Source organism: Manis javanica, chromosome 5, assembly GCF_040802235.1.
Source record: "Manis javanica isolate MJ-LG chromosome 5, MJ_LKY, whole genome shotgun sequence".
Classification (NCBI taxonomy): Eukaryota; Metazoa; Chordata; class Mammalia; order Pholidota; family Manidae; genus Manis; species Manis javanica.
Genome location: NC_133160.1, coordinates 25,355,832 through 25,380,329, shown reverse-complemented (window position 1 = coordinate 25,380,329; position 24,498 = coordinate 25,355,832). Strand labels below are relative to the sequence as shown.

The window sequence follows — 24,498 nt, the reverse complement described above, 5'->3', positions numbered from 1 at the left end:
TAAGCACAGCTCACATTTAAGGGAAAGGGAAGTGAAGCTCCACCTTCTTGATGAAGGATTACCTACATAAATTACTTGGAATTCTGTATGGAACATTGGTATCTATCTATCTATCTATCTATCTATCTATCTATCTATCTATCTATCTATCTATCTATCTATCTATCTATCTATCTATCTGTCTGTCTGTCTGTCTGTCTGTCTATCTATCTATCTATCTATCTATCTATTCATATCAGTATGGACTCATGAATATTTATTTCTATATTGTATTATAATCCAATGCTATTTTTTTTATTGCTCAAATTTTCTTAACTTCAGTCATTCAAAGCCCTTTCAAAGTGCCTCCTGTGTCCCATGAACATGCACCAGGCTTTTGATTTTCAAAACACTTCTTTACTTTCTGTCACTATAAAGCACTCACAGCTCATCTTGTATATTGTTTGCCCCAGCCCTAGTACAGGAGATAACAGGATAATCAAGAGAACACATGCCACAAAGTTGTGGTGAATGTTACAGTGGTGAAATGACATAAGAAACAAAACTTGAAAATGAGTGTAAAATATAGTTGGAAAGGAAATTTTTCATGTTAATCATATTCAAAAGGCATATCTTTAAGAATTAGATGAGATTATAACATGGGTTGTCATTATGTCATTTTGTATATCAAGACATCAATAAAATCTCATACAATACATTCTATTCATCTCTATTTCTACCTCACTGTTTTAATAGAGGAACTAAAGAAATTATACTTCTCCATAGTTCAACTTTGGGTACTCTATTCTTAAACCAAATAAACTGCATGTGTACTCTCCTGAAATGTGCTTTTTTCCAATTTCTTCCCATTTGTTGATTTCATTCTGTTCACTCAAATTAACCTCAAGTTAACCTTCCCTACTAATACTCACCTACTAAAATCCTGCACATTTCATAAGATATCACTTTAACCCTAAACTCATGAATTTTTCCCCCAGATACTAGGCTTTACCTTTCCCTCTTCTGAATTACATGTTAACTTACTCTGAGTTTCTTGTTTCAGTCTTCCAAATTAAAGATTTTTAAATCACTGGTTGTATCCCCTTTTTAATGGGAGGTTCTAAGTTGTCCATCAGTTCATCACTTGGTATACTGAGTGTTAAATCTCTGGTTAAAGAACAAATGAGTCAGAAACCTGACAATGAGCTTTATTAAAATCTGCTTTAAGGTCATTCTGGGGATCAAGGAACAGAAGAGAGAACTGCTTTTTGGAATAGGTTGAGAAAGGAATGAACAGAAATTATACTTGATTTATGTAGAATTTGCCTTGGGGCTTGCATAACTTTTTGTATTTATATCATAATCTTGAGGAAAAGTTATTGCATAAGTCATTGACTTTGGACGAGGTAGCTATGTATTTTTTTTACGTGCTTCCAGTTTCACAATATTGAGGCAACGGTACCTCCCATTTTCACATAGTACTTCATGTATTTCAGTTATTTGGCATATTTTCCTGCAGTATCCTTGTATATATTCATCCCAGCATCTCTTAAGTTGTTTAGTTACTGTGCAATACAAAGGTAATAGGCCAAGGTTAGTGTCTGAGATTGAAAGGCAACTTTGGTCACAGAGAAGACACAGAATGTTTCTAGGGTTTAGGAATATGGGAGATCCAAAAGGTATATATCCATATACCCATAATATCCTATGGAAGATGCTCCAAGAAGGTAAACTTCAGTGTCTAAACTGATCACTATATTCAGTTCCTCCAAGATTTTGGGCTTTCATCCAACATCTGATGGATTCCACTGAGAGTATCAGATCTTATCTGGGAAAATTAAGGAACTGAATCCTTGATTTTGGTGTATGGAACTATGCTTCATCTGGGAACCTCAGCAAATCTGCCACCATTTGAGTGCTCCCAGGACATTATTTCCTTACCACTGCCCCACTTCTAAAGATGAGAGAGTAATAATTTGTTGTTGTGTATTTATGTCTGAGTCAAATTATGCTCTTGGGTCTATACTCACTACATGGTGAGGAATGATATTCTTGTTGTCCAGTCAGGTTTTTTTTTCCCCCTCAGTAATCTTCTTTCCCTCTTAATTCTCAGCATTGTACATATTTGCCAGCGCCTCTCTTCCTTTGGTTTATGTCATCACAATAATCTTGGACTTCTTTTATCCTCTGTGACTCCTCATTCTTTCTCTACCTCCAGAGGCAGGAATTCCTCCAATGTTCAGTTCCAGACTTTTGCTCACCTTGATATATATTCTTTCCTTTAGTGATCCTAAATATTTTCAATAATATAAGAATTATATAAACACTTTCAATAATAATAATATAAATAATATTTGATAAAAGTAATATCAAATTTTTTCTTCTGGGTTTGTACAATCCTCTGGAATAGACCCCAGGGGATGAAGACGGAGAATAAAGAAGCTGCCTCCAACTCCAGGCTTGGATTCTTTGATTCTTTAGAGTTTAGGGGGCCAGGGACAGGCCATTACTATTCCTACAGTAAGGACAATATAAGAGACCTTGTTGTGAAAGAGGAAAGAAAACTAATATTTAAGTTTTTATCATGTACTAAGATTTATGCTAGATATTTTACAAATGTTATATCGTTTAATAAAGTGCCCCATGAGCACTGAGAAAACTGATGCACAGAGAGTCTTCACCATTTATCCAAGTGAACAAACTAGAAGACATTGAAGGCATGCTTCTCAAACTTGACTAAAAAATTTGTGCTTCTTCTATTATTCAAACACTATGGTGTAACAAATTAAAAAAGATATATTGGAGTGGAAGAAAATACATCTGGCTGCCAGAGTAAAAACTGTATTCAAAGAAATAAGGGCATCCCTAGATTTTGGGTTCATTCCTTTATATAATGAGGTCCTTCTAGAGGAAATTATGACCTCTTTTCAGGTCTGTGACTACTCCTTTTTAAGAACAGTACCATGGTAGAATCCCTCATGAAGAGGGAATTTCTGATGATGTTGGGTAGACCTCAGCCATCCCTACGGGCCCTATCTATTCCTACTGTGAATTATAAAATTCTCCTGGGTTTTTGGAAATACTCCATCCCATTGTTGATTGAGTGAACCCATGTAAAGCTCTGGATTACCTGTGGACTTCTGGAACAGCAGAATTGCAATGATCAGGAGAAACCTCATGGCCAGGCTTCCCAAAAGAGGTGGCAGCTAAACTTCTTGGTCCAGTGAATTGCACACTAAGTCACCTTCCTCAGGTACTTGGATTCTTATGCACTGAACCAGAAAAGATGGTATGATATGAAGTGTGCCCCCAAACTTCTGAACTGTGGACTTTGCATCATGTGGTCAGGCACAGGAAATTTGAGGTCACCCACTTCACCCCCACATGGAATTCAGAGACACAGTATGTTCCATTCCCATCACACTTGATGCCTTCCTATAGGCTGTAGACTGCTGGTGAGAAGAATCTGTGCTTTCTCTGCCTTGGCTGTCTGCCAGCTAGGTTAAGATAGAGTAAGGTAATATAAATTATTGAGCCTATTCTATTTACTGCATTCAGCTATGTCTAGAATCTCTGGGTGTTGTGTCTATTACTTCAGTCAGTTCAGATGGTAGCTGATTTTCATCCTCACATTGAGATAAATTTAATTACTCACAGACAAGCAATATACAATGATGGAGGACTAACAATGGATCCAATAAACATCACAAGCAACAACCAACAAGTGGGACTACATCAAACTAAAAAGCTTCTGTACAGCAAAAGAAACAGTCAACAAAATGAAAGACAACCTATAGAATCTGAGAAAATATGTGCAAACCATGTATTAGATAAGGGATTAAAGCCAAAATACAAAGAAATCACACATATCAGTAACAAACCTCATGGTGTGTGTGGGGTCACGGGGAAGACTGTAGCTCAGAGAAGATAAATAGGGACTCTGTGGTATCTTACTACACTGATGGACAGTGATTGCAATGGGGTATGGGGGGGACTTGATAATAAGGGTCAATGTAATAACCACAATTGTTTTTCTTGTGAAACCTTCATAAGAGTATATATTAATGATAACTTAATAAAGAAAACCAAAAGACAAAAAAACCTTCCCACCCTAATTTGATCAAAATATGGACAGAGCAACCAAATTGGCATTTAAACAGCAAAATTACAGATTTAAGCCATTTGTTATCAGTAATTCTTTAAATATAAATGTACTAAATTCTCCAATTGGATGACAGACATTGGCAAAATTGATTAATTCCCTCCCCCCAAAAACATGATCCAACTATATGCTGCCTATTAGAGACTCACTTTAAATCCCATAATACAGGTAGGTGGTAAGTGAAAGGAGGAAAAAGGTATTCCTTGAAAATAGTAACCAAAAGGTATTTGGGATGGTGTACTAATAATGTAAGATAAAATAGACTCTAAGTCAAAACCTGTTAGGTGACAGAGGGGGACATTATCTACTAATAAAGGAGTCAGTTCATCATGAAGATAAAATAATTCTAAACATGTATGCACCAAACAGAAGAGGTCCATAACATATGAAGCAAACACTGACAGAACTGAAGAGAAAAATCGATGGTTCTACAAAAGTAGTTTGAGACTTCAATAGTCTACTTTTAATAATGGGTAGAACATCTATACAGAGATTAATAAGGGAATGGAAGACCTAACAATATAAAACAGTTAAACCTAGCAGATATTTATAGAACACTCCACCCAACAACAGCAGAATACACATTCTTTTCTAGTGAACATGGAACATTCTTTGGGATAGACCACACATTAGGTCACAAAACAGGCCTCAAACAATTTTAAAAGATTTAAATAATATGGAGTGTCTTCTCCAACCAATGTGGGATGAAACTAGAAGTCAAAAACAAAGAAAATGTGAAAATCCCCAAATAAAAAATTATTTAAAAACACAGTGGAAATTAAAACACAGTCTTAACCAATGGATTAAAGGAGAAATTACAAAGGAAATTAGAAAATACTTGGAGATGAATTAAAATGAAGCACAATATGCCAAAACTCATGGGATACAGTGAAGCAGTGCCCAGGGCAAAATTGATAGTAGTGAATGCCTACAGTGAATACCATCTCAAATTTTTAAAAAATTGTTATCTCCTCCTAAGGAAGTAGGAAAGGAAGAATAAACTAAACCCAAAACCAGAAGGAAGGAAGTAGTAAGAATGAGAGTAGAGATAAGTGAAATGGAGAATAAAAAACAACAGAGAGAATCAACAAAACTAAAAGTTTTTTCTTTGAAAAGATCAACATAGTTGATAAATCTTCAACTAGATTGAGAAAATAAAGAAGACTCAAATTACTAAAATCAAAAGTAAAAGAGGAGATATTCCTACAACTTTACAGATATAAAAACAATTATGAGAGAATACTTGAATAACTTCTAACAAGTTGGATAATCTAGATGAAACAGAAATTCCTAGTAAACTATAAAACTGATCACCACAATTCGTGCCTCATATAGAAAATTACCGAATATCATAATTCTTCCAAGTGGTAAAGATACCTCAAGACAAATGCTGGGCATAGAAGCCACAGGGCATAAATCTGCAAAGAAGTAAAAAGCTAACCTTTTCAAACAATATTGCTTCTCTCTCACTTACCAACTTTACATTTCCCTGTATGGCCCTGGAAGATGACTGGTTAGCCAGAGACGAGTAAGATTCCTCAAGGGAGGAACAACCTAAGACAGGCACAGTTGCAGGGAAGCCATCAGGTGAGAAATTGGGGATCAACAGAGGTGAGGCTTAGAACCTCACCTCCCCTGTTTTGAGAGAAATCTTCTGCATCCGTGGATGTTTTGTTGCCCTTGTCTAGCTTGGGTTAATACTTAGTCTATAGGCACATACCTGATCATCTACATTTGCCCTCTTACAGCACTAAATTATGTTTTCTACCTTTATCTTGCATCTACCTACCACTTCAGCATTTTATTAAAAAAAAATAAGGGAGAAATGTGGGATTCACATATAAATCAAGTATAAAAATCAAATGAATAATCATATCTGACTTGATTGTTTATAGTTCATGATGCATGATCAAAATCAAAAGTTTCTGTGATACGACTGCCCTTGCACTGTTCACCATGTAAGAACTTATTCACTATGTAAGAACTTGTTCACCATATAAGAGCTTGTTCATTACACTTCAGAAGATTGGAGACTGTTGAGAATTAGGCTTGGGGTTGATTAATGATTGTGCATTGAGTCCCCTATACAGAATTTTATTGTTGTTAACAACCATTTGATCAATAAATATGAGAGATGCCCTCTCAAAAAAAACCCAAAAAGACTGATCACCACAATTGATGCAGAAAAAGTATTTGACCAAATGCATACCTTTTTTTTATGATCAAAAAACAAACTAAGAATAAAAGGAGGTTCCTCAAAATGATAAAGGCCATATATGAAAAAACTACAGCTAACATAATACTGAAGAGTGAAAGGTTGAAAGCTTTTATACTAAAATCAAAAACAAGACAAGAATGCCTGCTTTCATAGTTCTCTTCAAGTTATAGCCAGAGAAATTTGTCAAGAAAAAGAAATAAAAGACATCTAAATTAGAAAGGACGAATTAAGATTATCTCTGTGCACAGAGGACAAAATCTTATATATATGAAAACCGTAAATAATTTACAAAAAACCTGTTAGAGCTAATAAATGAATTCAGTGGTTGCAGGATACAAATCTACACATAAAAGTCAGTTGCATTTCTGTATACCAGCAGTGAACAATCTGCAATGGAAATTAAGAAACTAATTCCATTTACAATAATATTAAAAAGAACACATTATTTAAGAATAAATTTAACCAAGTATGTGTAAGGCTTGTATCCTGAAAACTCTAAAACATTTTTGAAGATTAACTAAAGTAGAAAGACATTTATGTTCATGAATTAGAAGACAGTATTGTTAAATAACCCAAAGCAACCTACAGATTCAATGCAAACCCTGTTATAATCCCAATGACCTTTTTCCCTCCCAGAAATGTAAAAACTCATCAGATGAAATGAAATTTCAAAGAACCCCCAAATAGGGAAAACAATCTTGAAGAACAAATTTGGAAGACTCTTACTTTTCAGTTTGAAATTTTACCACAAAGCTCTAGTAATTAAAACCATGTGGTACTGGCATAAGGATAGACATACAGACTGATGTAATATAATTAAAAGCATCATGGTCCACTGATTTTGGGCAAAGGTGCTAAGACCAATCTATAGGGAAAGAATAGCCTCTTCAACAAATGGTGCTAGAAAAGTTGGATTTCCATATGCAAAGGAATGAAATTAGATTCTTGTGCCCTTTAAAAATATTAACTCACAATTCACCAAAAACCTAGCTTAAGAGGCTAATCTATAAACCTCTTAGAAGAAAATGGGAAAATCTTTATGACCTTGGATTTGGCAATGGTCTCTTAAATATGATGCCAGAAATACAGGTAAGAAAAGAAAAAATACATAAATTTGACTTAATCAAAAGTAAAAACTGGTGTACCAAAGAGTACTATCAAAAAACTGAAAAGAACCTATTGAATGGGAGACAATGTTTGCCAATTATATAACCAATAAATATACTATCAAGAATATATAAAGAGCTACAATTCTGCAACAAAAAGATAAACAACCCAATTTAAAAATGGACAAATGACTTGAATTTTCTCCAAAGATACACAAATGGCCCACAAGCACATGAAAACATGCTCAACATCTTTATTCATTAAGGAATTGTAAATCAAAATCAAGATGAGATACAACATTACACCTACTAGTATAGTTTAAAAATTTTTTAAAGGAAAATAACAAGTGTTGATGAATATGTGGAGAAATTAGAACCTTTATACATTGTTGATTAGAATGTGAAATTGTGCAGCCACTGAGGAAAACAGTTTGACTGTTTAACTTCCTCAAAAAGTTAAACATAGATTACTCTATGATCTAGAATTTCCACTTCTCGGTGTACCTAAAAAAATTGAAAACAGGGATGCAAGCAGATGCTTGAATGTGAATGTGCATGGGAGCAGTAATTACAATATACAAAAGGTGAAAATAAACTGAAATGTCCATCAACAGAATAATGGATAAGCAAAATATATATAACATAGTAGAATATTATTCTTTCTGAAAACACCTGAAGTCCTGATTACATGTGCTAACAGGGACAAACCTTGAAAATACTCTGCTAAGCAAATTAAGTCAGAGACAAAGACAAATATTACATGATTCCATTAATATGAAACATCTAGAATAGGCAAATTCAGAGAGACAGGAAGTGTATTAGAGGCTACCAAGGCCTGAAGGGAGCAGAAAATGGAGAGTTATTGCTTAATGGTTATAGAGTTTCTTTTTGGGGTAATGAAAGGAGTTTGGAACAGATACAGTTGCCCATTATGAATGTGTTTAATGCCACACTGAATTTTACACTTAAAAATGGTTAAATAGCAATTTTATCCTATATATATTTTACCACAATTTAAGGAAGATGCAAAAGATGCATACATTTATGTATTTATTTTACCAGATACACCTTGTCTTTGAGAAAGTTTTTATTTTAATTTTTGACATTTTTAACATTTTAACTTTCCTTTTTAAAACATTTTCTTTGTTATTTTATTTATTCCATTATTATTTAAGCAGTACCTATGCGTGTATGTGCTTGCAGGTGTGCATGCACACACTCGTGTGTGTATATGTCTATTCTGTAATAGAATCTTGGGAAACTCTGAGGTATCTGACTTTCACTAACTCAAAAGTCTCCACTAGGGGGAGATACTTACCTAGATAATCCTTAAACTACTGATACCATTTTTCAAAAAATTTCGACCCTGTGAACAATTAATATGGGAAGAAAGAGAGGGAGGGATGGATGAAGGAAAGAAGAAAGGAAGGTAACCAATTGATTTGGATAAGGACTATCTCTACCATTCAGATCATATAGTAGTTTTTCATGGGAATATCTTTTTCATCAAAGAAATTGACATGGAAGAAATCCTTATTGGAGGCAAATGTAAATTTTTTTAATGTTTTTCTATTAAGATAACATTGATATACAATCTTATAAAGGTTTCACATGAGCAACGTTGTGGTCGTGGTTGTTACTTCACCCATATTATCAAGTCCCCACCCCCACTCCATTGCAGTCGCTGTCTATCAGTGTAGTAAGATGCCACAGAGTCACTGCTGAGCTTCTCTGTGCTGTACTGCCTTCCCTGTGATCCACCTACATTATGTGTGCTAATCATGATGCCCCTTAATCCCCTTCTCTCTTCCTCCTCACCCACCCTTCCCACCCTCTTCCTTTTAGTAACCACTAGTCCCTTCTTGGAGTCTGTGAGTCTGCTGTTGTTTTATTTCTTCAGTTTTGCTTCATTGTTATACTCCACAAATGAGGGAAATCATTTGGCACTTGTCTTTCTCCGCCTGACTTATTTCACTGAGTATAATACCCTCTAGCTCCATCCATGTTGTTGCAAATGGTAGGATTTGTTTTCTTCTTATGGCTGAATAGTATTCAATGGTGTATATGTACCACGTCTTCTTTATCCATTCATCTACTGATGGACACTTAGGCTGCTTCCATATCTTGGCTATTGTAAATAGTGCTGTGATAAACATAGGGATGCATATGTCTGTTTGAATCAGGGATCTTGTTTCCTTTGGGTAAATTCCTAGGAGTGGAATTCCTGGGTCAAATGGTATTTCTATTTTTAGTTTTTTGAGGAACCTCCATATTGCTTTCCACAATGGTTGAACTAATTTATATTCCCACCAACAGTGTAGGAGGGTTCCCCTATCTATGGTTTTTTAAAGCCTGTCTTCTTTTCACTTAGTGTAATTATTTTGAGATTCATCCTGTTTTTACATATGGTCATAGTTCATTTTTTTCATGAATAACATTCACTTTCATGGATATACAAAAATTTGTTTATTCACTCACCTGTTAATTTGGTTGTTTACAAATATAACTACTACAAGTAAAGTGGCTATTGCTAATTTGTATGCAAGCTTTTGTGGAACATATGCTTTCATTTGTCTTAGAAAAACAGCAGGAAGTGCTGAATGGAAGAGTCACAGGCTAGGTATGTGTTTACTTATCAAGAAACGGCCAGATTGTTTTCAAATATACCACTTTAAATTCTTACTAACATTGTATGAGAATTCCTTTTTCTCTATGTCCTTAACAAAATTTGGAATCATTAGTTGAAAATTTTTTTAGCTATTTTGGTGAATGCATAGTAGTAGCTCACTGTGATTGTAATATGTATTTCCCAAATAACTAAGCATGATGAATATTTTTAAAGTACTATTTGCCATCATATATCTCTTTTCAAATCATTTGCCTATATTTTGATTATGATTCTTGCTTATTATTGTTAAATTATGAGTCCTTTATATGTCCTAGGCATAAGAACTTTGTTAGATATGTGATTTGTGAGTATTTTTCCTTTCACTTACATACAAGGTCTTTTAAAGAATAAAAGTTTTTTTTTAATTTAGTATCATTAATGTACAATTACATGAGCAACATTATGGTTACTAGACTCTCCCCATTATCAAGTCTCCACTACATACCCCATTACAGTCACTGTCCATCAGCGTAGTAAGATGCTATAGAATCACTACTTGTCTTCTCTGTGTTGTACTGCCTTCCCTGTGCCCCCCTCCCCCACATTATGTGTGCTAATCGTAATGCCCCTTATTCCCCCTTATCCCTCCCTTCCCACCCATCCTCCCCAGTCCCTTTCCCTTTGGTAACTGTTAGTCTATTCTTGGGTTCTGCGAATCTGCTGCTGTTTTGTTCCTTCAATTTTTGCTTTGTTCTTATACGCCACAGATAAGTGAAATCATTTGGTACTTGTCTTTCTCCACCTGACTTATTTCACTGAGCATAATACCCTCTAGCTCCATCCATGTTGTTACAAATGGTAGGATTTGTTTTCTTCTTATGGCTGGATAAATCTTCTTTATCCATTCATGTACTGATGGACACTTAGGTTGCTTCCATTTCTTGGCTATTGTAAATAGTGCTGCAATAAACATAGGGATGCATATGTCTGTTTGAATCAGGGATCTTGTTTTCTTTGGGTAAATTGCTAGGAGTGGAGTTTCTGGGTCAAATGGTATTTCTATTTTTGGTTTATTGAGGAACCTCCATACTGCTTTCCACAATGGCTGAACTAGTTTACATTCCCACCAACAGTGTAGGAGGGTTCCCCCTTCTCCACATCCTCGTCAACATTTGTTGTTCCTATTCTTTTCTGTGTTGGCCATCCTAACTGTTGTGAGGTGATATCTCATTGTGGTTTTAATTTGCATTCCCTGATAATTAGCGATGTGGAGCATCTTTTCATGTGCCTGTTGGCCATCTGAATTTCTTCTTTGGAGAATGGTCTGTTCATATCCTCCACCCATTTTTTAATAGGGTTATTTGCTTTTTGGTTTTGGAGGTGCATGAGCTCTTTATATATTTTGGATGTTAACCCCTTGTCTGATATGTCATTTACAAATATATTCTCCCATGCTGTAGAATGCCTTTTTGTTCTGCTGATAGTGTCCTTTGCTGTACAGAAGCTTTTTAGGATGATGTAGTCCCATGTGTTCATTTTTTATTTTGTTTCCCTTGCCCGAGGAGATGCGTTCAGGAAAAAGTTGCTCATGTTTATATTCAAGAGATTTTTGCCTATGTTTTCTTCTAAGAGTTTTATGGTTTTATGACTTACATTCAGGTCTTTGATCCATTTTGAGTTTACTCTTGTGTATGGGGTTAGACAATAATCCAGTTTCATTTTCTTACATGTAGCTGTCCAATTTTGCCAACACCAGCTGTTGAAGAGGCTGTCATTTCCCCATTGTATATCCATGGCTCCTTTATCGTATACTAATTGGCCATATATGCTTGGGTTAATATCTGGACTCTCTATTCTGTTCCACTAGTCTATGGATCTGTTCTTGTGCCAATACCAAATTGTCTTGATTACTGTGGCTTTGTAGTAGAGCTTGAAGTCAGGGAGCATAATTCCCCCCACTTTATTCTTCCTTCTCAGGATTGCTTTGGCTAGCATAATTCCCCCCATTTTATTCTTCCTTCTCAGGATTGCTTTGGCTATTCGGGGTCTTTTGTGGTTCCATATGAATTTTAGAACTCTTTTCTCTAGTTTGTTGAAGAATGCTTTTGGTATTTTGATAAGGATTGCATTGAATCTGTAGATTGCTTTAGGCAGGATGTCCATTTTGACAATATTAATTCATCCTATCCATGAACACGGGATATGTTTGCATTTATTGGTATCTTCTTTAATTTCTCTCAAGAGTGTCTTGTAGTTTTCAGAGTATAGTTTTTCACTTCCTTGGTTAGGTTTATTCCTGGGTATTTTATTCTTTTTGATGCAATTGTGAATGGAATTGTTTTCCTGATTTCTCTTTCTGCTAGTTCATCATTAGTGTATAGGAATGCAACAGAGTTCTGTGTGTTAATTTTGTATCCTGCAACTTTGCTGATTTCAGATACTAGATTTAGTAGTTTTGGAGTGGATTCTTTAGGTTTTTTATGTACAACATCATGTCATCTGCAAACAGGGACAGTTTAACTTCTTCCTTGCTAATCTGGATGCCTTTTATTTCTTTGTTTTGTCTGATTGCCATGGCTAGGACCTCTAGAACTGTGTTGAGTAAAAGTGCAGAGAGTGGGCATCCTTGTCTTGTTCCCGATCTTAAAGGAAAAGGTTTCAGCTTCTTGCTCTTAAGTATAATGTTGGCTGTGGGCTTGTCATATATGGTCTTTATTATGTTGAAGTACTTGCTCTCTATACCCATTTTGTTGTGAGTTTTTATCATAAATGGATGCTGAATTTTGTCAATTGCTTTTTCAGCATCTATGGAGATGATCATGTGGTTTGGCTTATGTTTAAATTTATGTTTAGTTTTTGAGTTAAAATTGTATGTGATGTGAGATAATGGTCAAGAATCATTTTATTTTCAGTATGGAAAATGTTTTCTTTTCACTACTGAATGTCTGGGTCTGTTTCTGGGCTCTCTATTTTGATGTATATGTCTATCACTATGGCAGCATTAACTGTCTTAATTACTGTGGTTTTACAATAAGTTTGTACTCAGGTAGTGTAAGTCTTCTAACTTTGTTCTTTCACAAAGTATTCTTGGCAATTTTATGTCATCTGTATTTCCACATACATTTTAGAATCAGCTAGTCAGTTTTTACAAAGAAGCTTGCTGGAACTTTGACTGGGATTACACTGCATCCATAAATGAATTTTGGGGAAATGACATGTTGGTTTTCAAACCATGAGTGTTTTACATATCTATTTGTGTAGGTCTTGGTTAACTTCTCTCAGTGATCTCTTTTAGTTTTGCAAAACTCCATCATATTCATTATGAAGTATTTATTTCTGATACTGATGTATATATTTACATTTTCTCTCACTTTCAGTTGTTCATTGATTGTATACAGAAATAAGTTAATTTCTTTTATATCTACCTTGTATTTCAAAAACTTGTTAAATTCACTTTTAAGTTCTACAGCCTTTTATGTGGATCTATCAATTTCTGTACATGGATGAACATGTTGTCTAAGAATACAAAAAGTTTTCTTTCTTTCCATAGTGGATGCCTTGTATTTATTTGTCTTGCCTTGGTAAGTACATACAGTACAATTCTGAATAGAAATGGTAAGAACAGACATCTTTGCTTTTGTCACATTTAGAGAGGAAGCATTCAGTCTTTTACCAGGAATAGAATTATAGCTGTAGATTTTTTGTAGTTGCCCTTCTTCATACTGGGAAAATTCCCTTTTGTTTCTAATTTGCTGAATATTTTACCATGATTGGATAAAGAATTTTGTTGAAAAAAATTTTCTGCTTATGATATGATTATATTGTTTTTCTTTTTGGACTGTTAAAAATGTTTGATTACATTGCTAGTTAAAGTAACTGACCTTAATTTCCTGTAATAATTTCCAATTGTTCATGCTGTATTATTTTTGAGTATTGTATTTTATTTGCTAAAATATTCAGTATTTTTGTGTCCAGGTTCTTTTAAGCTATTGATATATAGTTTTATTTTAAAGCTAATGTCTGTTTTGGGTAGAAAAGTGATGATGACCTTAGAGAATGAATTAAGAAATATTTCCTCATCAATTTTCTAGAAGAGTTTACGTAGACATAGTAATGTTCCGTAGAGTCAACCAGTTAAGCCATTTAGGTTCAAATTTTCTTTGTAGGGAGGTTTTAAACTATCCGTTTAGTTTTCTTTAATAGATTCAGGACACCCAAGTCATTTATCCTTGCCAATTCCTAGTATACTTAGTGCTTTTCAAGATATTGGCTAGTTTAAGTTATTAAATTTATTGGTTATAAAGCTGTTCGTAATAATCTGCTGTTAAACTTTTAATGTCTGTAGGATTTTTGATGATGTCCCTCTCTTCATTCTGGAAATTGGTAATCTCTGTCTTTCTCTTTTTTTGTTTATCATTCTGGCTAGGTTTTATTGATCTTTTTAAGAAAAAACAGTGTTTGCTTTCATTGATTGGTATATGAGCTATATTACAATTGAAAAGAATGTCTGATTTTGACTGAAATGTTGAATTAATGTAAATTGGATCAAATTAATTGATGTTTGTCTAATTCTCCACCTTGTTTTTTCTGTTTGTTCTATTGATAATTGAGAAAGAGTTGTTGAAATATCTGCTTATGTGAATTTATCTTTTTTCCTCTCATATATTTTATTATTCTTTGTTTCATGTATTTTAGGCTTTAGGTCTTTAAACATTTAGGTTCCTAGGTCCTCTTCATGAATTGACACCTTAATTATTATAGGAATAACTCCTGTATGCCTGCTAATAATTCTTGCTCTTTTTTTTTTTTGCCTAATATTGTTAAAACTATTCAAGTTCTAAACCCAATCTTTATTTAGTAAATATATCATATGGTCAGTAAATACTTGGGTCTTGCTTTTCTATGTAACTTAACAATCTATGCTATTGGAATGTTAAGATAATTTAAATTTAGTGTGATTATTGATATATTGGGTTTACATTTAACATCTTGTGGTTTTTCTTTTTTCCTAGGTGTTCTTTGTTCTTTAAGAACATTTAAGATCTAGTCTTTCATCAGCTTTGAAGTATATAATACAGTATCATTGACTATAATCACAAAGCTGTGCATTTCATCTCCAGAATTTATTTATCTTCTATCTGCAAGTTTTTACTCTTTTTACCAACATAATCACAATTAACTACACCTGGCAGTGCTGGTAACCACAGTTCTTATCTCTGTTTCTCTGAGTTAAGCTTTTTTAGATTTCACATGTGAGTAATATCATACAGTATTTGTTTTTCTCCATTATCTCATTTAGCATAATGCTCTTAAGTTCCATACATGTTGTCACAAATGTCAGGATTTCCTTCTTTGTCATGGCTGAATTACCCCTATTGTATATACCTAACAGCTCCTTTATCCCTTCATCCCTGACAGACACTTCGGTTGTTTCCGTATCTTGGCTATTGTGAATAATGCTGTAATAAACATGGGAGAGCAGATTTATTTTTGATGACCCACTTCATTTCCTTTGGATATATACTCAGAGAGGGGTTGCTGCATTATATGGTAGTTCTATTTTTAAGTTTTTGAGGAACTTCCATACTGTTTCCATAGTGGCTGCACCAACTTACATTCCCAGAGGGTTTCCTTTTCTCCACATCCACACCAACATTTGTTATTTCTTGTCTGCTTGGTGACAGCCATTCTAACAGGTATGAGATAGTATCTCCTTGTGGTTTTGATTTGCATTTCCCTGATGGTTAGTGATATTGAGCATCTTTTCATGCACCTGTTGGCCATTGGGATATATTTTTTTGGAAAAAATGTCCGTTCAAATCTACCTCTATTTTTAAATCAGATTGTTTTTGTTTGTTGTTATTGAGTTGTATGAGTCTTTTATAAATACATTTTGCATATTAACCCCTTATTCAAAATATGGTCTGCAAATATTTTCTCCCATTCTGTAGGTTGCCTTTTGCATTTTGTTGATAGTTTCTTTTGCTGTGCAGAAGCTTTTTAGTGTGATGTAGTCCTGCTTGTTTATTTTTGCTTTTGTTGCTTGTTCTTTCAGTGTCATATCTACAAAATCATTGCCAAAAACAATGTAATTTATATGATAATGCAAAAGTTGCAAACTGATCCGTAGAGAATTTGTAGAAGTCCAGCTGGAGTGAGTGTTGTGTGCTGGTATCAGTTTATCAATAACCAGTGTTGTGGTTGGACTGGCCCTTGTGGCTGTTACTATGGTTGCAAGATACCCTACAGTAGCAACCATGAGGAAACTGAAAAAATAAAGATCTGTTACTTAAGAGGACCTGGAAATTACATAGAATACTTGGAGCCACACACTGGAGTTGTGGGTACAGAGAGAAAGTACAGAGAGACCTTTGGTTCTGCTTTATTGGGGTTGAGGGTGGGGCCTAGGCTTTTTGGGCTCACTCACTATTGATGCATAATTTAAAGCAGGAAAAGAGAACAAAAGTGGCCCAAATGGTCAGTTATTGAAATCAACCAACATCTCTAAAACAAAGGAGCCTTAATGTGGGGAGATGGCCTGGCTGTTTATCTAGTGTGTGACTGGCAACATGTTTATTAGAGATAGCCATGTTGAAGTAGATGCTGCTTTGAAATGCCTCTTTGGATGCCTCAGTAATCAAAGCTTTAAGTCAGGCACTTGCATTACAAAAACAAACAGGAAAACACTGTTAGGCTTACACTACAGGGAAATTCCATCTCACAATCAGAGACAGGAAAGATGTGTTTGGATGCAGTGGAGAGAGGAATTCTACCAGAGCACCTCCCCTCACCCCCTTGGCGACAAGGGGCTAAGCTGTCCGGTTGTGGTGATGAGCTCTCCCACTGAGGAGCTGGAAAGCAGAAAGTGAGTAGTACCCTGCTACCCCAGTTGTACCGTTGTGGCTGGGGGAACCTGTTTCTCTCCAGAACTCCTATGAGACAGGACTCCTATGACTGGGGGTGGGAAGAGAAAGGGAAGCAAGCAAATAAGAATATCAAAAGGCACTAAAAGAAAGCCGTTCCTGCTGACTGGTTTAGGACTTCAGCAGCAGGTCCACCCACAAGCCTCTGGGAGTATCCCACTTGAGGATCTCCCCTTCAGGTCCACCAGCACCCACAATGCCCCTCTTTAGCAATCCTACCACAACTCTGCACCCAGATCCTTGAGTGGGCTCCCCATTGCAGCCGCAAGAGCAGTTGTGGAGGTTAGACTGCTCTGAGAAAGGACCCGGGTCTGTGGGCAAGGAGAAACCACAAACTGGAGCTGTAGTGCCATCTTCTGGAAACCACAGGGAGGTTTCCAGTAACCAGCCTTGTGAGTTTCAGGAGAGAAAAAAACAAAAGCTCAAGAAATCTGCCACAAGAGGGAGCAAGAAGTCTGGAGCTGGTCTGCCCATGCAAAACTAGGAAGCCCCAAATAAAGCAACACCAATGAACGGTACCCCATCTGAAGACAACCAGTAAATACTTAAGGAGGTTTCTTCTACTTCAAATGCGAAAGCAGCAATGCAAAAACACAGGAACATGAAGAACTGAAGAAATATGCCACCATAAGATACCGATAATTCTCCAACAACTGAGCTTAAAGCCAGAAAATACTGCAATCTAGCTAATAAAGAATTCTAAATAGTTGTTTGAATAACCTCTATGAACTAAGGAAAACTCAGTAAGATAGTTCAATGATACTAAGAAAGAGTACATGTACAAAACTCTTTTTCAAAGAGATTCTAAAGAAGACCCAAACAGAAATTCTGGAGCCAAAGAATTCAGTGAATGACAGACCAATATCCCTGCTGAACATAGACACAAAAATCCTCAACAAAATATTAGCAAATCGAATTAAAAAATACATCAAATGATCATCCATCGTGACCTAGTGGGATTTATTCCAGGGATGCAAGGATGTCACAATATTTGAAAATTCATCAACATCACCCACTACATCAATAAAAAGAAGGGCAAAAATCACATGATCATCTCCATAGATACTGAAAAAGCAATTGACAAAATTCAACATCCATTTATGATAAAAACTCTCAACAAAATGGGTATAGAGGGCAAGTACCTCAACATAATAAAGGCCATATACAACAGACCTACAGTGAAAAGCTGAAAGATCAGGAGCAAGACAAGGATGTCCACTCTCACCAATTTTACTCAACATAGTACTGGAGGTCCTAACCATGGCTATCAGACAACACAAAGAAATAAAAGGCATCCAAATTGGTAAGGAAGAAGTTAAACTGTCACTATTTGCAAATGACATGATATTATACATAGAAAACCCTAAAGACTCCACCAAAAAAACTATTAGAACTAATAACTGAATTCAGCAAAGTTGCAGGATACAAAATTAATACACAGAAATATGTTGCATTCCTATATACTAACAATGAACTAACAGAAAGAGAAATCAGGAAAACAACTCCATTTATGATTGCTTCAAAAAGAATAAAATACCTGGGAATAAAGCTAACCAAGGAGGTGAAAGACCTTTACTCTGAAAACTATAAGACACTCATGAAAGAAATTAAAGAAGATAACAGTAAATGGAAATCTATCCTGTGCTCATGGATAGGAAGAATTAACATTGTCAAAATGGCCATCCTGCCCAAACCAATTTACAGATTCAGTGCAATCCCTACCACAATACCAACAGCATCCTTCAGTGCCCTAGAACAAATAGGTCTAAAATTCATATGGAACTACAAAAGACCCAAAGCAATCCTTAGATAAAAGACAAAGCCAGGGGCCTCATACTTCCTGATTTCAAACTATACTACAAAGCTATAGTAATTACAGTGGTATGGTACAGGCATAAAAATAGACATACAGACTATTGGAACATAATAGCCTAAAATCAAACCTCTGCATATATGGTCAACTATTATTCAACAAGGGAGCCAAGCACACCCAATGGGGAAAGGAGAGTCTCTTCAAAAAATGGTGTTGGGAAAACTGGATAAACACATTCAGAAAAATGAAATTAGATCCCCATCTTACAATAATAATAAAAATTAATTTGAAATGGATCAAAGACTTAAATGTAAGAACTGATACCATGAAACTCCTAGAAGAAAGCCTGGAGAAGAAGTTCCTCTACAGTGGTCTTGGCAATTATTTTTTGGATATGACACTTAAAGCACAAACAATAAAACAAAAATAAACAAGAGGAACTGCATCAAACTTAAAATCCTCTACACAGCAAAAGAAACAGTCAACAAAATGAAAAGGCAACCCACAGAATGGGAGACAATATTTCTAAACCATATTTCAGATGAAGGGTTAATATCTAAAATATGTGAAGAACTCATAAACTCAATAACAACAACAGCAAAAACCAAACAACCCAATTTAAAATGGGAAGGGGGCTTGAATAGGCATTTCTGAAAAAAAAGTACACCCACATTGGCCAACAAGTACATGAAGAGATGCTCAGCATCATAACCATCAGGGGCATGCAAATCAAAACCAACAGGAGATATTACCTCACACCTTTTAGAAAGCTGTCATCAAGGTGAGATAACAAGTGTGGTGGGAGAAAAAAGAACTCTTAAACACTGTTGGTGAGAATATAAATTAGTTCAGCCATTTTGGAAAACAATTTGGAGGTTCCTCAAAAAATTAAAAATAGAACTACATATGATGCAACAATTCCACTTATGGGTATATGCCAAAGGAAATGAAAACAAGAGATTGAAGAGATATATGCACTCCCTTACTTACTGAAGCATTATTCAGAATAGCCAAGATACGGAAACAGTCTAAGTGCCTGTCAATAGATGAATGGGTGAAGAAGATTTAATATAAATATACAATGGAATATTATTCAACCATGATAAAGTAAGAAATCCTTCCATTTGAGACGACGTGGGTGGGCATGCCTTGAATAGGCATTTTTGAAAAAAAAATACACCCACATTGGCCAACAAGTACATGAAGAGACGCTCAGCATCATAACTATCAGGGACATTGAGGACATTATGTTAAGTGAGATAAGATAGACAAAGACAAGTATTGTATATTACTTATATGTGAAACCTAAAATAGTGAAATTCATGAAGGCATAGAGTAAAACGGTGGTTACGAGCAGAGTGTTGTTTAAGGGTACAAACTTGCAAGTAGTAGATAAGTAAGTTCTACAGATCTAATGTGCAGTGTAGTGATTATAGTCAACAATATTTTATTATAGACATCAAACTTAATAAGAGACTAGATCTTAATTATTCCTACTACTAAAAAAGAAATGACAATTATGATATGATAGACGTGACAGCTAATGAGACAGTGGCATATTGTGTGATGTGATAGACGTGATAGCTAATGCTACAATGACATATTGCATACTAACTACAATCATATTGCAATATATAAATGCATTAAATCAACATGTTGTACACCTTAAACTTACACATAGTTACATGACAAATATATTTCAATTGAAAAAAAGAAAATTTCCAGAGGTAGCAAAATGTGTATATCATTCGTGTGACTAACTTCCTTTTGGGCATTAATTGAATCCACTGCAATGACTGAAAGACATAAAACAAGGTAATTATTAACCAAAGATGAGTTTTTTATTATACTGTAAATGCATCCTGTTTGTAAATAGAAAATGCTTTTCTTATTGGTTTATGTATATTATTCTCTACTGGAATGAGATGATCATTGGCATCAACTTTCCTTTGGGTCTTACTGTGAAAAATGTAAGAACAGAGATCTTTTTCCCATCAGTAGGTAGATGTGAAAGTTGTTAATAGGTAGCAGATACACAGATAATAGATAAATAGATAGGTAGATAGATCACACAGTTCTTTCCAGTCCTTACACGTTATATACCCAAAATTCCATTCAGGCGTATAGTCACACAAAGCATAGATACCCTACACACACAGCTAGCATTTATGGACCAAATAAAGATCTGGAGGGCCATTCTTTGAGACCACCATAGTTAGAAGTAGGAACTTTTGTATGGAAAGGACATTGGAAAGATAAGTAGAATTTGTGATGCTGCTTTTCATTTCATATGATGTGCCCTCAAGGTGAGCCCCACTTTCATCTCTGTCTGGTTCAATCAGTGTTTGGGCTGAATGAGGTGTTTCTAACCACATCTGGGTTAGTTTTTAGTTGAAGCCTTAAACAAAATTTGACCTCATGATACAGACAGGATTGAAAGTCAGAGATTACAATAAAAGGTGGGTGTGGGAAAGGGAGGCCTGTCTGGAACTTTTCATGTTCCTGCATAGGTTCCCTCATATATGACAGTACTGGTTCAGGCATTACTAAAATAAAAAATCCACATCTCAACCATAAATTCAGCTCCAAACTCTGGTCTTCATTTTTTTGTGGGGGAGGGCATGGAAAAGTACAGAGAACACAATAGTTCACTTGAAACCAAATATTAGACCATATATTTTAATACGTCAGAGGAACATAGATAAAGAATTTAAGCCCAATAAGAATGCCTGTATCTTCTTTACACTCCTCTTCACACTTTTCCATTTGTAGGGTAACTCTTGGCTGTTATCTTGGTGGTAGTATTATGTCCATCTCCATGTCATCCAAACCCCAATGGAATTGTTCCCGGTAAAATAACATCAGCAGGATTGGCTCCTTGGGTATTATTCCCAGTGGTTCTCTCTAGCGTCCAATACCCAAAGAAAACATTACTTAGTTGTGCCATTAGTGCTCTCAGAAGGATGTACCAATGCCTGGGAAGACAGATTTGTCTTAGGAGTGATGGTCCCAGTTACTGTGCTTTCTCTAGTTGTAGATTTATAAATAGTTATCTCATCGTGGAACCCAGAAATGGGGGATTGGGGAATAAAATTCCAAGTACTAAGTTCAACAGTTACATCTTCTCTAGCAGGTGGGGGAGTTGATGTTTGAGCGTATTCTTTATGTATTTCGGTGGGAATGCAGCATGTTTGCTTGTTTGTACAGAGAAATTTGTACCTTTCAGTATGTAAACATTGTCTTCTGCAGTGCCCACCATAATTCTTCTGACATCTTTGAATTTTCCATCCAGCTGCAGAGAATAAACAAGTAAGTCAAGTTTTTAACTCTAGCAACAGCATGATCAACTTTAATTCAAAACTTTGATAACTACTTCTACTGCCAACTAGAGTAATGTTGTGCATATTAATTGGGACATGAGTCATCAAGAAAATTACAGGGAGAGACAGAGTATGAGAGAAGGAGAGAAGGAAAGAGAAAGAGTAGGAGGAAGAAAAATAGACAGAAATGATACACGTACTTGGAGCTGATATTTAATCCATGGCAAGAATGATCAAAGGGACCCTCAATGTACACAGGAGGCAAACATTATTTCAGGAAAAGAACAGGAAATGCTCAGTCACAATGTCGAGAAACTGCGTATGTGTTTAAGTTATTTCGAGGAAGCTGAAGAGACTACGTGTAATGTTCAAAGATCAACATTGAAGTAGCAATGCCATGTCCCAACGACTTTAGGCCATTATTGAGCATTCTCATTTATTTCAAAACATAATGTGAGCTAATTTGCTTTATGTTTTAGAGAACTGGTTAGGATTTTAAGGGGAAATTAGATTAGAGAAAAGAGAGACTAGAACCGGGAAGCATGTTATAGGCTTTGGCAGGTAGGACAGAACGGCTGCTGGAACGGGGCTGTGAGAGCTGTGGGAAGAAGAGGACAGATTTATGACACTGACTGTTTGGATATGGGGTCAGAGAAAGATGGAGAAATCAAAGTGCATTACCACATTTGTGAATTGAGACTGGGAAGATTGTGATACTGGCCATTCACAGAACAATAAACTGAGGAAAGAAGAAGATTTTAATGAAGAGGCAAAGGTGGGCTCAATGTCTGCTACAGAGCATTTAACATGTATGTGCCTAGCATATCAAGCAGGCAGTGGGAAATAACTGTTGGATTTCAGTAGGTGAGTTTGGACTGTAGTTGCAGATTTTTGAATCATTGCTTATGGATAGTACTTAAAAATATAGTAATGGATAAAGTGCAGTAACTTGGAATAATATGTAATAAAAGGGGGCCATACATTATAATTAGCACACATAATATAGGTCACAGGGAAGTCAGTATAGCATGGAGAAGACAAGTAATGCCTCTATAGTATCTTACTACGCTGATGAAAGTGATTGCAGTTGGCGGGGGCTTGATAATATGGGTGAATGTTGAAACCACAATGTTGCTTATGTGAAACCTTCATAAGATTGTATATCAATGATACCTTAATGAAAAAATAAAATAAAAGGGGGCCATAATTAAATTCCAGTGAGTGTCAATATTGAGAGCTGAGATAGGAGGGAAAGACTCAAAGAGAAAAACCAGGTAAGTTTGGGCAAAACAGGACAATGAGACATTGGACAACTAGGTTGCTTCCCCAAAAGCAGATGTGTGCAAATATTTGAGTATAATAATTGAGTTGAGAGGTATTCCCCACCCTTCAAAATCAGTTTGGAAGTAGGAAGTTAGGGAAGTAAGAAAGCCAAAAAGAGATGAGTTATATGGTTAGTTACACTGCGGCTGATGTTCAAAGATCAACAGGGCACAAGAAGAAATGAGCTTGAAGTAGCAATGCCATATACCAACGACTTTAGGCCATTATTGAGCATTCTCATTTATTTCAAAACATGTATGATACCCCGGAATCTGGTGGCCAGTGTAAGCAACAAGCCTCAGAGTTATCCCTCTGAGTGGGGTGGAGAGTGGGGCAGGTCAACAGAGCTGGAGTATTTACCCACCATCCTGCCGGCCAAGACTTGGTACATGATCCTAGAATGAGCTGATAATTCCTTGGCATTTCTGGACCACCCTGTACAGGGGTGTTTCACGAGCAGTAAACCATACTTTGGGGATCAGGCTCGTTGTCAGCTGCATATCAGGCTGTTGTGCATGAAAATGGCAAATGCCAAAAGGATACGAGGAAAGTTGTTATCAGATACGACTAGATGATGCAAGAGACAAAACGTTTCTTGAAGAGATGAGCAGAGCTTTGTAGGCAAATACTGCTGAGAAGATTTGGGCAGAACTGTCCTTTGTATTTCACTTGATGATTGCCACTGGCAAGCTAGAGAGGAGCAGGAGTGGTAGGACGAAAAGAAACAAAGTGAAGCTGGTGAAAGGTGAATGAGGGAGGAAGTGGAAGTCCACCTGGAGACCAAACTATTAGGAAGTTCAGCTGTGGGGAAGAGCAGGGAATAGAGAAGTTCTGGAAGCACAATAGAGGGTCCAGGGAGGATTTTTTCAGATTTGTTTTGAAGAATGGAAATAAGAGAGCATGCATGCAAACAGTGAAGAAGAAACAAGTAGAAAGGAAGATATTAATTAGAACAAGGACATGAGAGAACAGAAGGGCATAGTCCTTGATAAGGTGACAGGATCTAAATCACATACAGCACATTGAGATGGAGAAGCACACCTGCT

At 35.8% G+C, this 24,498-nt stretch overlaps 2 protein-coding genes across 2 annotated transcripts; both read right to left on the bottom strand.

The window, feature by feature from the left end:
- Nucleotides 1-1,290: 1,290 nt before the first annotated feature.
- On the bottom strand, nt 1,291-3,158 carry DEFB127 (defensin beta 127). Its single transcript, XM_017643342.3, is given in 2 exon segments — nt 1,291-1,544; nt 3,110-3,158. Coding segments are annotated over 2 exon segments (303 nt in total).
- Nucleotides 3,159-21,739: 18,581 nt separating this feature from the next.
- DEFB125 (defensin beta 125) lies at nt 21,740-22,108 on the bottom strand (the record flags this gene model as incomplete). Its single annotated transcript, XM_017672693.1, has 1 exon — nt 21,740-22,108. A coding segment is annotated over one exon (369 nt), but the record flags the coding sequence as incomplete, so codon positions are not given.
- Between the last annotated feature and the right edge of the window lie 2,390 nt (nt 22,109-24,498).